Below are 15488 nucleotides of genomic sequence, written 5' to 3' on the forward strand. Positions count from 1 at the left end.
GATAAATTCTGCTATTTCTCCATTTAGACATGCACGAAGAAATTACAAACTCTCCACGTGTGTCAATTTATGTGGCACCTTCGAATTTCAAGATTTAAGTAAGTCTTTCTTTAATAGTAATTCTTTTATATTTTTAAAAATATTTTGAATTATCAATTATTGTTATTTATAAAACTTTTTATGTAGTTTTAAAGGATAAGGGTCTGAAAAATATCTCAACTTTGGTCGGATTTGCTGTTGCGATACTAAACTTTCATAAGGACCTATTACCTCCCTAGACTATTTAATACCGTATTTTTTACCCCCTGAACTATTTAATAGTGTATTTTAAAGGTATATATGTGCCCACGTGGACACATTACTATTTATAATTTTGTATTATTTTTTATGTCCACGTGGGCAAATATATATGTTTAAAATACGGTATTAAATAGTCTAGGGAGGTAATAGGTCCTTATGAAAGTTTAGTATCGCAACAACAAATCCAATCAAAGTTAGGGTATTTTTCAGACCTTTATCCCTAATTTTAAATATGTAAATTTTATGCCTAAATTCACTATCAAAATTAAGTTGTTTGATTTTTGAAATTCGAATTTTATCGCATAAAATGCAACACAAAAAGTATGAATTACTCCTAGTTATTTTGATCCGTATAATGACCAAATAAAGCTGATATATTTATATTTTTGAAGTACTTTTTTTCAATTCATATCCGATAATTACAATAATTCATAAATATATGTCATGCGTCATTTCATAATCTGTTATCAATAATTACAATAATTCATAAATATATGACACACGTCATTTCATAATCTGTTATCAGCTCATCTCAACTTTATATCTACCTATGGTAAACTAATAAGCGTTAGTTTCAATATGATGATTTTTTATGTGACAGAATTTCCAAATACTAAGTGATCAATATAATTTTTCTTTTGCAAGGGATTTTTTAAAAAGAAAATGGACCTCTAAAGAGCATAATGGAATGATAAATCTCTCTTTAATCAGCTGTTTTGAGCTCGAATTTTAAAAATGGAAAACTCTTCAAAAAAAAGTGATTTACTGTTATAGGGTTATAATGACAGATTTGTTTGACGCAAATCTAAATAAATCGAATTAAATCATGAATATTTTTAAAAAAAATTATATTTAGTGAGTAGCAGCTTTTGGATTGGTGGTTAAGGTCATCTCACCATCCAATCTAATATCAAAAAGAGTAATGTAATTTTATTAAGTGAAAAGGGTGACAACAAGCCTAAAGAGTTGGGAATGAGTAATAATTAGTATAAGGGGTTCACATGCATGGTGGGGCTAATTGCATTTTTGTCATCTCTATTAATGCCAAAGCTCTTATTATTGAAAGCTACACTAGGTTTTTCCCCTTTTTTTAATATCTGTTTGCCACCTAATATTCATTAATCCATAATTACAAGTTCTGGTTTTATTATTTAGTATCAAAATTATTTCATTGCTCTGTCAAATGTCAGATCCTATAGTATGTAATTTCCTCTTTCTTTACTAATAATTATATGTATGTCACTATATACTTTTAACTTTGGATTCATAACACAAAATCCAAATGTAGGTAGGTTGGCCTTTACTTTTTTTAATTTCCTGTATATATTGTGATCTAAGGTTATGTTCTTGAATATGTTTTATGTCATATCTACTTATTTGAAGAGTTTTAAAATGTTTCTAATAGTTAAAAGAAACATTTAAAAACCGAACATTGTCTTAGCTAGTTTCCTTTTCAGTATTGTTATAATTAGTACTCTCCTATTATATTTTTCTTTGACTTTAGTATTACTTGTTGTTTTCCTTGCTTCAGTCATCGTATTATCGGTTGTTGTTTATGTTCTCTTATTATATGTTTTCGACATGACTTCTTTGCTACTATATATGTTACATAATCATTTTTAATATATATTTTACTTGAGTCAATGGTTTATCGAAAACATCATATACCTTCACAAAATATAGGATCAATAAGATCATGTACACAAAGTCTTCAAGAAATTTAACTCATGACTTGTCCAAATCCTTGAAGCCAAATTTACGTTGTCCCCATTTTGCCAATTAGAGCTTTTCCCCAAAAGGACCTTTTCCTTTCACCCAAAAAAAAAAAAAAGGTGTTAAGAAAGTGTGAATGCTAGCTGTCTATCGATACATTATATGAAGCACTTACTTGAGAAAATTCCAATATATAATCTTCTATTTTTTATTGCTAAAAGATTAATCGAAACTTTTCATACACTCCTTATCCTTAAATAATTTCCCTTAATTATTTACTATACAAACTGAATTAAAGAAAAAATGAAGAAAAAAAAAGACTTGAGAAAATTATTTTTGTTACGATTTTTCTTGAAATAATTTTGTATAGTTTTCTTTTAATTAAATGTGATTTTAAGAATAGGTACATTGAGTTGTAATATGGGTCTCATGTTCCATCTAGGGTTGTTGATATTAAAGTAGAAGCATGTAGCAACTGTATACGAGAGCAAAATAGTAGATAACTACAAGCAAAAGCAACAATACATAACAAACAAAAAAACATCACAAGTTTGATCCCTTGTGGATCTAACTATTTCATGATAAATAAGGAATATAAACCGATATCATTTCTTCATTCTTAATCAGATGTTTTGAGTGGAAAAAAATCATGTTAGGTGGTGTTTTTCAGACCTAATATGGCACGAATCCTAATCAGTATAATAAAGGAGCCCGAGAGGCCGAGACTTTATTAAGGGGATTCATTCGGGGTGAATTCAATAATCTTTGTATTTTATTATCATGAATTATATTATTTTTGACTTGTAATATACATGCATGATAAGTAAAATTGTTGAGCAATATGAACTCCTTGCTTTTGAATGTTGTCCCCCACTAATCTGGATTAGAATTAAAACATCAAAATGAATATTGGGCATCGAATAAAAAAAAATTATATAGAATAAATTGCAATAAATCGTTAATGTTTAATTCTTTTGTCGTAATCCTTGCAGCCTAATAAATGTTGTGTCCATATTTTTGCAACTAGAGCGTATTTAAACTTTCCTCTTTAATTCCCCTAAATAAAGGACTTTTGTTGTACAAGTATAAAAAGAAAATCTAGTGCTGTCTACTGATAAATTCAATGAACACATAATAGTCACTTTCGTTTCGAAAAAGAGAAGTATTGAAAACACATTTAAATTTAGCGAGAATTATTAATTTCATCCTGAACTATTGACAAATGACAACCTTCAGTTAAAATACCCTCTACTTGATTAATTGAACTTAAGTATACCCTATTATGTTATACATATAAATGTGTTATTCACGTGTGTATACAAAAAAAAAAATATTGATATAATATATACATAGATATATTATATGACAAGTATTTTAGAACGGAAAGAGTATTAATATAGAAAGATTCTGCATAGTTTTGAAATGATTGGTATATGATGAATAAAACTTCTGATACACTGCTTTTTTCACATAATTCTTATATTCTCTACCTGTGAATTAAATAAGATATAGTATTTCTTATGATTTTCTTTAACACTCAATCAACCTAGTTTTTTTTTAAAAAAAAATTGTAAAATAAAATATATCAATTTTATTTGTAGTAATTCCATCACTTTTCTTTTTTCTTTTTTAAATGTATGGTATCCTTTTTGAGTATAAAATTTGGACATATCTAAGTTTCAAGAGTCCAAAGCAGTTGCCCTAACAATGCTCTTATCCTTACTAAATTTATTTCATCTCCCAACTAACAAGACAAGAAAATACCATAAATACCCCTATAACCTCATACTAATTAATCCCTGTTATAAAGTTAGCAAGGGTATTTTTGTCAATTTCTTCGTTCACAAGTTCTGTACAATGAACTGAAGATAAGCAATGAATATAGCTAGAGCTATTCTTTCTCTTCTTTGATAATATTATTGAATTTTCTGGGTTTTTTTTCATCCCAAAATCTCTAACTAATTCGCCGGAATCTTCACTTTTCCGACCCCATCTCGCCGGAGAATGGAATTCAGGCAAGTCCAATGAAAAGCGACATGTTTACTCAACCGGAAAATGCAGAAAATCCAATTGGGTCATCCGCCGGAAAATCAAGAATCCGGCGAGTTATTGAGTTCATCTCTTCACTTATATCTCTTTCTTATTCAATCAAAGTTTTCCCTGTGAAATGGCAATCGATACGAAACAAGCTTGAAGAGCTTCTTTCGAGTTTATCTGCCATTGAGAATTGTGACTCCACAGAAAACTACCCTCCACTCTGCAGCTCCCTTCAGGCCATTACAGCTACCCTCAAGAACTGCCATGAACTTTCTCGGCATTGTGTTGAGTTTTCTTATAGTGGGAAACTGCTGATGCAGAGTGATCTTGATATAGTTTCTACAAAATTAGACAATCATATAAGGAGTATTTCTGAGATTTACTCTCTTGGTTTGCTTACTCAAATCTCTGCCATTATTGTTCCAAAGCCCAATCTTGGAGCTTCTCGTGATGATATCAAGTTCTATATTAGGGATTTGTTGTCAAGGGTCAAGATTGGGTCTTCAGAGATGAAGAAACAAGGGTTGATTGCTTTGAATGAAATTATTCAAGAAGATGATAGGTATGTTAAAGTTGCAATTGAAATTGATAATCTTGTTTCTGTGTTAGTGAGTTTTCTTGATTTGCAAGAAGATAATCTTCAAGAAGAAGCAGCTAAGACATTATCTATAATAGCAGGGTTTCAATCTTTTAGAAGTTGTTTAATTTCTGCTGGAATAATTTCCCCTTTGATTAGAGTTTTAGAGTGTGGGATTGGGTTGAGTAAAGAATTTGCCACTAGGTGTTTGCAAAAGCTCACAGAGAACTCAGATAATGCATGGTCAATTTCAGCTCATGGTGGGGTTACTGTTTTGTTGAAGATATGTATAGAGGGTGATTCTTTGGTTAGTTCAGTTTGTGGAGTGTTGAAAAATCTTGTTGGGGTTGAAGAAATCAAGAGGTTTATGATTGAGGAAGGTGCAGTTTCAGTATTTATCAAGCTTGCAAGGTGTAAAGATGAGGTTACACAAATTAGTTCAATTGATTTTCTACAAACTATGGCTTCTGGGGATGAATCAACTAGGCAGATGATCATGAAGGAAGGTGGAATAAGAGCTTTAGCTCGTGTTTTGGATCCGAAATCATCGTCTTCATCTAAAGCAAGGGAAATGTCCTTAAGAGGGATTGTGAATCTGTGTTTTACATCAGTAAATTCAGTGAACATCCTGTTGAGTTATGGATTTATGGATCACATTCTGTATTTTCTTCGACACGGAGATGGTTCTCTTCAAGAATTAGCCTTAAAGGCAGCATTTTGGCTATGTGGAACATCAGATGAAGCCAAGAAACTAATGGGGGATGCTGGATTTATGCCTGAGTTGGTGAAGTTTCTTGATTCAAAGTCATTTGAGGTTAGAGAAATGGCAGCTGAAACACTATCAAGTATGGTGATTGTACCAAGAAACCAAAAGAGATTTGGACAGAATGATGAAAATGTTGGTTTGCTGCTGCAAATGCTTGATCCAGAACTGGCAAATTTTGGCAACAAAAAGCTGTTGCTTTCTATACTCATGTCATTAACAAGTTGCAATAGTGCCAGAAAGAAAATTGCAAACTCAGGGTATCTGATAAACATTGAGAAGTTAGCTGAGGCTGAAGTTTCAGATGCAAAAAAGATTGTCAGAAAATTGTCTTCCAATAGATTCAGAAGCATTCTCAGTGGAATCTGGCATTCATAATCAATGTAATTCAATTTTGTCTTATGCTTAAATATTTTACCAAAACCAAAAAAACAGAAAGGAGATCTTATGTAATATAAACCAAGATAAATGTACTTTATTGTTAAGAAAGAGCTTTTAGAACATCCCCTTTTGCCCTTTTTAGCTTCTAGTCATATAATAAAAAAAATAAAATTACTGAATATTACACATCTTATTCTAATCTTTTCAAATGTATTACTTATCATTTTGTTTTGTGTTATTAAGATGCACATGGGTGAAGGCATGAATTTAGCTATGGGCAATTGATGAGTAGACATCAATATTTTTGTCTTAGTCTTCCAAGGAGCTCAGAGTAGAAAGTGATGGATGAATATGGCCCTCTCTGTATTTTCTTGTCCTTTTCTTATTGCATTGGTTTTATATTAATGAATTTGACATAGCCAACACACTTACATGATGGCTATCCCTTGTAGATGTGATCAAATGTGTAGATACAAATGAGCTTAGGACCACTATGACTTTCATTACACACATAATTTAACAATTTTGAAATAATAGATGAGATTATTCTATCCGACATTTGGTTGAACTTTTGATTTCAGGATTAGAAATAAAAGTTTATCCCAATCAAATTTCAATGTAACTTGTTCACCAACTAAATGGCCCCTTAAGGTACTTGGATCGACTTTAACATCTAACCTAGCTTAATTTCAGTTTATCAACTTATACTCGGAAGAAATATTATATGCTGTTTGTGTCTAATGTTATCTCATCGTGTAAATATTTTTTATTTTTACAATTTCAAGTAAGAAAAAAATGAAACTCGTCTTAACTCTCAAATATTACATTTTCCATGTAGCTGCAAGTCTATGGTTAGTTGCCACTGTGGATCATGGCCTTACTACTCAATCCCCGATAACTAGCAGTGGATTCAATATAGTACAATTTTAAGAGTAGATGAGAGATCAAGCGACCAACATACATTTAACGGTGTAGAGTGATCATCAGTATGAACATGAAACCGCTTAAAAGGACATGAACATGCAGTATGAACATGAAACCGCTTAAAAGGACACGACCTTGAAGAATTCACTTTTAGTTGTAAATGGTTTAATCAATCCTAAGAATGCTTTGTTACATAAAAAGTAGTGTCAAAATTCACCCAAGATTCATGATATGTGTTGTATCCATTTACGATGTGTACCTTTTTTCTCTTACACCCCTCAGGGTAGGTGGGCTTATTGCAATTTGCAGGGGAAGGTAGTATGCTTGTACTTTAAAAAACATGATTTCTTATGAAGAAGAATTGGACCACAAAATGTCAGGCTTTTAAAATTGGGCTTTATGTCATCAACATAACCAAATATCAGTAAGAGTTAGCAATCCAGACAGAGACAAGTTGGACCACATGGTCCACACTGAGCACTGTGAAATTCTGAATTCTGACAATTGGTAAAAAGTAGTCGATACATCAAAAGAGGAGAAAACAGCAAAACATTTCTAGCCCAAAATCAAGGCCTTGAACCTGTCTTAGCCCAACTAGGTAAGCCTTCAATCTCATTATCAAATACCCAAGTAGATCAGTTTTTGAACCAAAAAGTAATGTTTGAATTCTAATAAAGATATTAAGGGGACCGTCCCCACAGATACCGCATAAAACGTAGTTTTGAGAAAAGGTAATAAAACTTAGATATGTTTTGTTACATTTTCTTGCAATTCCAGCTGCTAACTTAGCTAAGATAACAAAATTAAGCAAAGACTGAAAGGCATTACAAACCTTCTTCCTTACACACAAAGAAACAGATACCGGATGCTTGCTTTACACCTAAGTCTCTCCATGTTATCATTCACAAAGCACCATTTCCATAACCATACTAAGACATCGATAAACTATTTACCACAACAATATTCTCAGTCCAAGTTTCTTGGTGATTGTTGAGGAAGTGATCATGATCATTTCTCAATTATTCAGACAATAACCATCACCTTTAGCTAGTTAAAAGCTAATTGACAATCATTTCTCAGTACGTCATGATACTGCACCATATCTTCAGTATCTCTCCTGCAGACGTTAACAGAGAATAAGTGTTGAACAAATGGAGAGATAGCAAGTTGACTCATTTGAATAAATTGCAGAGGTTGATATTGCAAGCATTGAAATTCTGTCACCAAGTTGTTACAGAATGTAGAACAGAGCATTCCAACAATTTTAAAAATCTCTACTAATAAAAAAAATTCCAATAGAGAATTCTAGGGTGTATGGCCAATCACTTTGGTGCTTTAGTTTCGATTTTTTTTTTTTTTGATCAAGAAGATTTGTATGACCTCCTCCTTCCGGTTAGCCTAATTAATTCCAGTTCCAAAAGCTAGATCCATTGAATGTACAAAAGTACTCCAAAATGAATAACTTTGATGGTACGACAAACTTTTGGCTGGTCAAACTACCAGTTCAGTTCCCTTTTAGGATCATTCAATACCTTGATGAACTTCAAACATAGGAATTCATATTGGCAAGAGAAAACCCGAAACAACTTTTTTTTTAATAACTAAAAAGGAATCAGCAATCTAAGTTGTTATATCTATGGTCAGAATATGTCTTTCATATATATATCATTCTCTTCTCTTCTTTTTCTGAAACTGAGTCTTTCATACATATATCTCATTAATACTTCGTCTTCCGAATGTCTTTAGTAACTCAAATTTGAATTTTCAAATGGTTGACATTACTATTATAGAGAACCAGCAAAATAGTTTTTTGGTTTGGGAACTCATTGTTTTCTGATCAACCTTCAAAAAATCTGACAGATATTACCTTTTTTTTGGTGGTTTTAAACAGGGAAAATACATAAATCCCCTTCCCCCAAAGTAGTCTGTTTTCACCCATTAGAACCCTCAACTATGTGGGGGTCCTATTAAATCCCTCTTGTCCACAACACTTCTTTAACCTCCTTACAAGACAAAAACCACAATACCTGAGTAAGTGGTAGGCACGAACCACTCATAAAATAATAGATATTACCTTTTCTGGTTATTTTAAATAGGAAAAATACATAAAAATTCCCCCTCCACACACAAAACAAAAGAAGTCCGCTTTAAAAAAAAATTGTTTCTAAATCCACACCCGTATCGGACACCCAAACCCAAGTCCGAGCAACTTTAAGTAATAAGACACACACAGTTAAAAGGTTGTAATGGTTGAAAGCAGACAATTGGAGGGAGGATATTCTAAGTTATCTCCCTCTTAAATACAAATACATCATATCATGTCATTCACAGAGAAATAAACAGCAAAATAACGCATAAGAGGGGAGGGAAGCAACAACTTACTTGATCCGTTCCCATTGTACCACTAGATTCATAAGTCCTCTGCTCCCCCCCTTGCATGTTGCCCTGCTGCTCCATCGGTGGGAAATTCTGATTTCCTCCTGGCCTTGGATTGTTCCGCCCAAATGTGGGGCCATATCTCAGTGGTTGACCTCCAAAGGTTTGTTGTCCAGAACTTCCACCTTGTTGAGAGCCATAATGTTGAACTCCTCCGAAGCCTCCTTGCTCTGGAGGTGCACCACCTCTCTGGTCTCTTTGAGGAAAACAATTTCCTTGATCTCTTTGTAGATGTCTTGAATTTTGCCATTCAACCTGGGAATTATCCCATCCATCTAGGTTGCTATCAGGAGGTGCAGGACCCCTATGATCCCCAGCCCCTTGAGGCCCATAGCTCTGTTGAGGTGCAAAACTTTGCTGACGGCCATGATTCCATTGAGAAGGAACATTCTGAGGTGCACTGTAACTCTGGTTTGGCTGAGGATTCTGTGGCCGCTCATAATTCTGCTGTGGAGAAGGACCCTGTGGTTGTCTGTAGTTCTGTTGAGGTGGCGGAGCATACTGTTGTGAGCCATAGTTCTGCTGCGGTGGAGGATACCTTGGTGGGCCATAGTTCTGCTGGGGTGGAGGACCCTGCGGCGCGTCATAATTCTGCTGTGGTGGAGGACCCTGTGCTGCACCATAATTCTGCTGTGGTGGATGACCCTGTGCTGGCCCAAAGTTCTGCTGAGGAGGACTCTGAGATGGGCGATAATTGCCTTGTTGATACTGTGGGCCTCTTCGAGGCTTGCTACCTTGTCTTTGAAACTGTGGAGGAGGTGGTCTCTCAATGATTTCCCCATTATTATACTTGTCACCTGATGTTAATAGCACGATAGATGCAGGAGGAAACCACAACAAAATTCAAGTTTATAACATATAGAGCATAATCATAGTTTTGAAATGCTAATAAAAAATAACATTCAGACCTCCATATTCCTTGTTTACTGGATCAATATAGGAATCAGGCAGTACAAACACAACTCCTGGGAGACCTGATAGCAGAGACAACCTCTATATCAGACCAACAATACATTTATCATTGCTCAGAAAGAAAAATACAACATAATATACACCCACCTTCAAACTTCTTCGATGTGTCCTCTGAACACAAGACCTGAAAACCGCGGTAAGTTGTTGTGCTTAAGGCATAAATCTTTTTCTTAGCCTCTTCCACACTGCAATTAGTTAAACAATACAAAGGCCACAAAGCAACAAAGTCTTAGGTCAATGAAAGGAAGCTCACTCTTGATTCTATATCAGCTGCATATTAAGTTGTAAAAGTATAGGTGACAAGACAGAGAGATAATTTATCCTATCAGTAGATGACACAAAATCACACCACTTGGCAGTTCGCAGAAGAATATATAAGAAGAAAACATCTGGAACACGCAATAATGCTAGACTTCCATGCAAGAAATAATAGGAAAGATCCAAAGATTGCGCCAGAATCAAATATACACCAACTTAGAGCTACTATATAGTACCTATATCCACCATAAGCTTAAACTCAAAGCGTCCAAGTTCTATTTTGCATCAGAGAAATGATTTGGGGTGATACTTTTTCTGCTTTCCTAGTGAGTACATATTAACAACTGACATCAGCGCCAACTAATTATCATAGAAAACGACCAAATATATACAATATATTTGCACTTTGAAGCCAATTTTAATCTTATCAAACAGGCGAGCTCAGCTCACCAAAGAGCTTATAACTACATTCATTAATTGCAGCTTTCTTACCCACTTATATACCATGTCAGTATCTCCCTTTCCTTCTTCAATGGGAAGAACATATAAAATATCAATGCGTAGAATGTTAAAGACGGGAAATGTAATAGAAATTACCTCCCGAAGACCTTCGCAGCAGTCTGCACATAAGTCTCAATCATCTCTTCCCTCGTAAGTTGAGTATCTTTAGGAAAATCAATTACAATTAGCCAATGTTCATAATCGCATCCTTCGAAGAGGATTGTGTCGGGACCTATTTCATCATCAGCTGGGTTCCGGTCAAATGATCGAGACCTCGAGGACAGCGAAATTGTAGAAGACCTAAATAGTCTCGATTGGGACGGAAAATCAAAGCGGTTAAACTTAGACAAATTGCTTTGGGTAGACGAACTTTGGGAGAGTGATGCAATTGGAGAAATGAGATTTGGTTGATGGAATGTTTGAGCGAAAATGGAAGAGGAAAGAGGGAGAGCCCGCCGGAGACGAGAAGTATACAGCGCCATCGCCGGTGGATATGGGTGGTTGCCGACGGAGAAGAGAATGAAATGAGGAAGTTGACTCTGAACTAGGGTTTAGGGTTTTAGAATTGAATTAGGGAATAGAAAGAAAAAAGAAAAGGATAGGATTGTCATTTCGAGATTTGCCGGTTTAATTCTGGGAAAATTTGATCCTCGTTATTTTCCAGCTTTGTGTTTCTGGGCCAAAAAAAACAAATTTAAGCACAACAGAGCAAAACATTACTAGCCCAAAATTAAGGCCCAGTTTAGCCCAATAAGTTTTCTTTTCTCTTCAATCAAGCATAGTTAAATTTTGGGAAAATTGTATAAAATAGCAAACTATTAATTCAAATTAAATGTTATAATCATAGTTTCATTTAATTGTAATACGTAGCAAACACTTGTCATTTGCCTCTCTCCCCAGCGAATCTCGCTCGCCACTCTCCCTAGTCAGTTTCACTTTATACAAACACAAATGTATAAATTGCATTTGTGTTTGTATATACAAATATAAATACAAATATATATATTTTCGTCATATACACTTATTATTATACAAATACAGACCCTCCCCTACCAGTTCTCTTTTGTCTTTCTCGCTTTATGTATAAAATAGCAAACTATTAATTCAAATTAAATGTTATAATCATAGTTTCATTTAATTGTAATACGTAGCAAACACTTGTCATTTGCCTCTCTCCCCAGCGAATCTCGCTCGCCACTCTCCCTAGTCAGTTTCACTTTATACAAACACAAATGTATAAATTGCATTTGTGTTTGTATATACAAATATAAATACAAATATATATATTTTCGTCATATACACTTATTATTATACAAATACAGACCCTCCCCTACCAGTTCTCTTTTGTCTTTCTCGCTTTATACAAACACAAATTATACAAATTACAATGTATAATCTGTGTTGTATAAAGCGAGAGAGAGATTTGATATACAAATGTTTTATTTTGATTCAATTGCATACCAATTCAAATTTTATGCAGATATACAAATACAATCATTGATACATATACATGATAGTTACATATACAATTATCTAACCGATATACATATAAATCGCTGCGCTTTTATACAAACGAAAGGCCTTCCACCGATTTATACAAATATGATGCTCCATAGCAAACATAAAATTTGTTATATAGCATACAAATATGATTTTTATGTTTGCTAAACCTAAAATTTACTCATTTGAAAATAAGGCTGTCTTAACAAGATTTTCTTTATATCCAGTTATGAATCGGACATCTCTAATTAAGGTAGAGCAATTTCATCACTGGACCATTATTCATGTTCGATTAGTGCAAAGTTGTAATGCAAATAACAGTTGTTTATATATTAGTGATTTCTCTATTTTTGTTTGTTTATCTAATTTTAACTTGATACAAAATTTAAGAAAATAAAAAGAACTTTTGATTATGTTTAATTTTGAAGTAAAGATATGTAAATGTATCAAAATGTCATTTAATTTTATTGACTTAAATATGTTATGTGAAAAAATGAATTACTGAAAGTTGCCAACAAAAAAAGAAGATATTATCTTTTAAACGGACTAAAAATATAAACAAGTAGGACAAAATTACTGGAGAATTAGTTTCTCTGCTCCTGACATCCCGAAGACATATAATCGTGTTTAACTAATTAATTAAGTGTATGCACATTACTTGAATATCTACCTTCCAAAGAGCATTTTATCGTTTTTAAATTAATTAATTAGTTGTGTCCTTATAAATTAATTAATAATTATATAATTAGTTGTGTCCTTATAAACGAGTATTTTATTGCTTGTATAATCTGGCCACTACTTGCTACTATTAAAAAGTTTTATCCATATAGATTCGCACTTTATTTGTAAAATAATTTTATGACCTCGGTATTTGTGGACCAATTTAAAATTTAGACGTTGATTTTCAGTTTTATAAATTAGGTTAATTACTAAATGTACATTTAATTCTATCTATAGACTATACTTATTTTTTGCACGGACATACATAGGATTAGCCCTAAAGTATTACTCCTACGGCACCCGCAAATCTATTGTTAGATCTTTTTATTGTTTTTTATTTGAAAATTAGAAAAATAACAGAGAAAAAAATGTTTCAGTTGAACCTTAATTCTTCTTTTGATCAATCAAGATCATTTAAGCCCTTTGAGGTAATCGCCTATAAATTTAAATTCCCCTCACGTGGAGGGAAGAGAAAGTAGACTGCACAACCTATATCTTTCTCAAAAGCGAAGCAATAGTCTCACTAACGTTTGAATTGTAGATGAGAACACAAATATGATACGATCGATCATGTCGTTTTCTTCGTTGTTTATCAAGTTAAACAAATTATGAGCTTTTCAAATTGGATGAAGACATCATAACCAACAGGGCGGAGCCACCCTTTACCATGGGCTATCAAGCAACACCTCTTCATCAGAAAGTTACAATCAAATTTTGGTTTAATAAATATATTTAGACACCTCTTTATACAAGTTAAAAGTTTGATCTAGTGCTTAAAGGGTCATAAAAATTTCTCTAGATCACGTGTTTAAACCCTATTAGCTTCAAATTAATTATTTTTTACTATGATCATTGACACCAATGTGAAATTTGCAAGTTGGTCATTGTAGCCAGATTTACAATTTTTGTAGATATATATATACTAGGATTCTTTTTTAAAGAAACTTTCCAAAGCAACTATGTCATCCTGTCCCCTAGCTAGACTTTTCCAAAAAAAAAAAAAAAGTATTTCACACGCACAATATAATCTCCACTTGGCTATTCAATTCAAACAGAAAATCAGTCAATTACAACTGGATTACAGTTCAGTTCCAATTTAATCGATATAATTAAAATAGTGACCCTAGTTCTGGTTGAATAAAATACGTATCAATTCACTTGGAGTAAATGATCAAACAAGTAAATAACTAAATATTGTATACTACTAGTCATCATTAGTCAAACTAGCTAGATTGAGTTCTTTTGAATAAAAACTGTCCTCAACGTAACTATTTTCTACTTATATAAATTATAGTAATAATGTATTTTATACGGTTGTCTTCTCTTGTACATTAATTAATCACGTAGAGTCCATGAACTGACGTGCTATTCAATAAGAGACGAAATATAATATTTTTTTAGATAGGAATGTATAGCTAGTGTTATATAAGTTATTAATTTACGAACCCTTATTTTCAGCAAATACATGGGATGGTTAGCCTGTAACATTAATGCCACGTAAAACCGTTGACTTTTATAGAAATATCTAATCACATATTATCATCATACTTTTTTGTTGTTATTATTTTTTCGTTTGCTAATTTTATTAATGTTATAAAGTATGATTCCAAATTAATAAATTTTTAATCCCAACGTAACTGTCGGTTGTATGTATAAAAAATATTGCACTCATTAAACATACGTCTCGGATGTCCCAGCACCAAAACAGCAATATTGTTTGACCCATCACATTCAGTAATAGCAATTAACAAATATACTGTAAAATTAAAATTTATAAATAAAATAAAAAAGGAGTAAATATAATGTACATATTGATATGGGTAGAAATGTTTTGGTCGTTAATAGTTAAATGTACATGTATAATTTAAGTACTTGATAGTATAATATACACATTAATAGGAAATAATATTTCATTTTTTTTCCTATGGTGAAGCAGTATATATTCATTCTTGATCAATCATATTATTACTATATAGAAGAGTGAAGCCGACCGGACGACCAAGGCTATTTTGGTAATTTTCCGTTATATCCAATTTGTCACGAAATGGCAGGAGGAACAAAATGTTGGTTATTTCGAAATTTGTGTGAAAAGTTGAGGGTGATTGGGTAATTTCAATAATTTCTTGTACCCAAATTACCCTCAAAAGTAAAACCACTTTTCAGTCCACACTTTCCAAGAGGTGGCTGACCATCGGCTCCACTTATATTGTGCCACGTAGAAAGTGTTGGGTCCCATTTCAGAAAATGATTTTTTCTCTCTTCTTAAATGTTTTTTTCCCTCTTTCCTACTTTTTTACTTCTTTTTGTTTGACTTTTCTTTTCAAATTAATGTTTCAAATTTCTCTACTTCCATACTTATATAATTTTATTCATGGAAAATATAAAAATATGAAATCCAAAAAGAAA

General features: G+C 32.8%; 2 protein-coding genes across 2 annotated transcripts; one reads left to right on the forward strand and one right to left on the reverse strand.

Moving 5' to 3' along the window:
• The first annotated feature begins 3796 nt into the window (after window positions 1–3796).
• Window positions 3797–5893, forward strand: LOC102596209 (vacuolar protein 8). The gene has a single exon (XM_006347079.2). The coding sequence runs from the start codon at window positions 4038–4040 to the stop codon at window positions 5766–5768; it is 1731 nt and encodes a 576-aa protein (XP_006347141.1). The 5' UTR covers window positions 3797–4037; the 3' UTR covers window positions 5769–5893.
• Window positions 5894–7521: 1628 nt separating this feature from the next.
• On the reverse strand, window positions 7522–11437 carry LOC102596539 (multiple organellar RNA editing factor 1, mitochondrial-like). Its single transcript, XM_006347080.2, has 5 exons — window positions 10959–11437; window positions 10191–10288; window positions 10040–10105; window positions 9078–9928; window positions 7522–7812 (listed from the first exon to the last, which is right to left on the reverse strand). The coding sequence occupies exons 1-5, from the start codon at window positions 11342–11344 to the stop codon at window positions 7801–7803; spliced, it is 1413 nt and encodes a 470-aa protein (XP_006347142.1). The 5' UTR covers window positions 11345–11437; the 3' UTR covers window positions 7522–7800.
• Window positions 11438–15488: the final 4051 nt, after the last annotated feature.

Source organism: Solanum tuberosum, unplaced genomic scaffold, assembly GCF_000226075.1.
Source record: "Solanum tuberosum cultivar DM 1-3 516 R44 unplaced genomic scaffold, SolTub_3.0 scf00083, whole genome shotgun sequence".
NCBI lineage: Eukaryota > Viridiplantae > Streptophyta > Magnoliopsida > Solanales > Solanaceae > Solanum > Solanum tuberosum.

Excerpts from the sequence above, each read along its gene's own strand:
- LOC102596209 (XM_006347079.2), top strand. The coding sequence starts at position 4,038 with ATGAAAAGCGACATGTTTACTCAACCGGAAAATGCAGAAAATCCAATT.
- LOC102596539 (XM_006347080.2), bottom strand. The coding sequence starts at position 11,344 with ATGGCGCTGTATACTTCTCGTCTCCGGCGGGCTCTCCCTCTTTCCTCT. Across the intron at positions 10,106-10,190 it reads CACATCGAAGAAGTTTGAAG|GTCTCCCAGGAGTTGTGTTT; the intron begins GTGGGTGTATAT and ends CTCTGCTATCAG. Across the intron at positions 9,929-10,039 it reads AGTAAACAAGGAATATGGAG|GTGACAAGTATAATAATGGG; the intron begins GTCTGAATGTTA and ends TATTAACATCAG.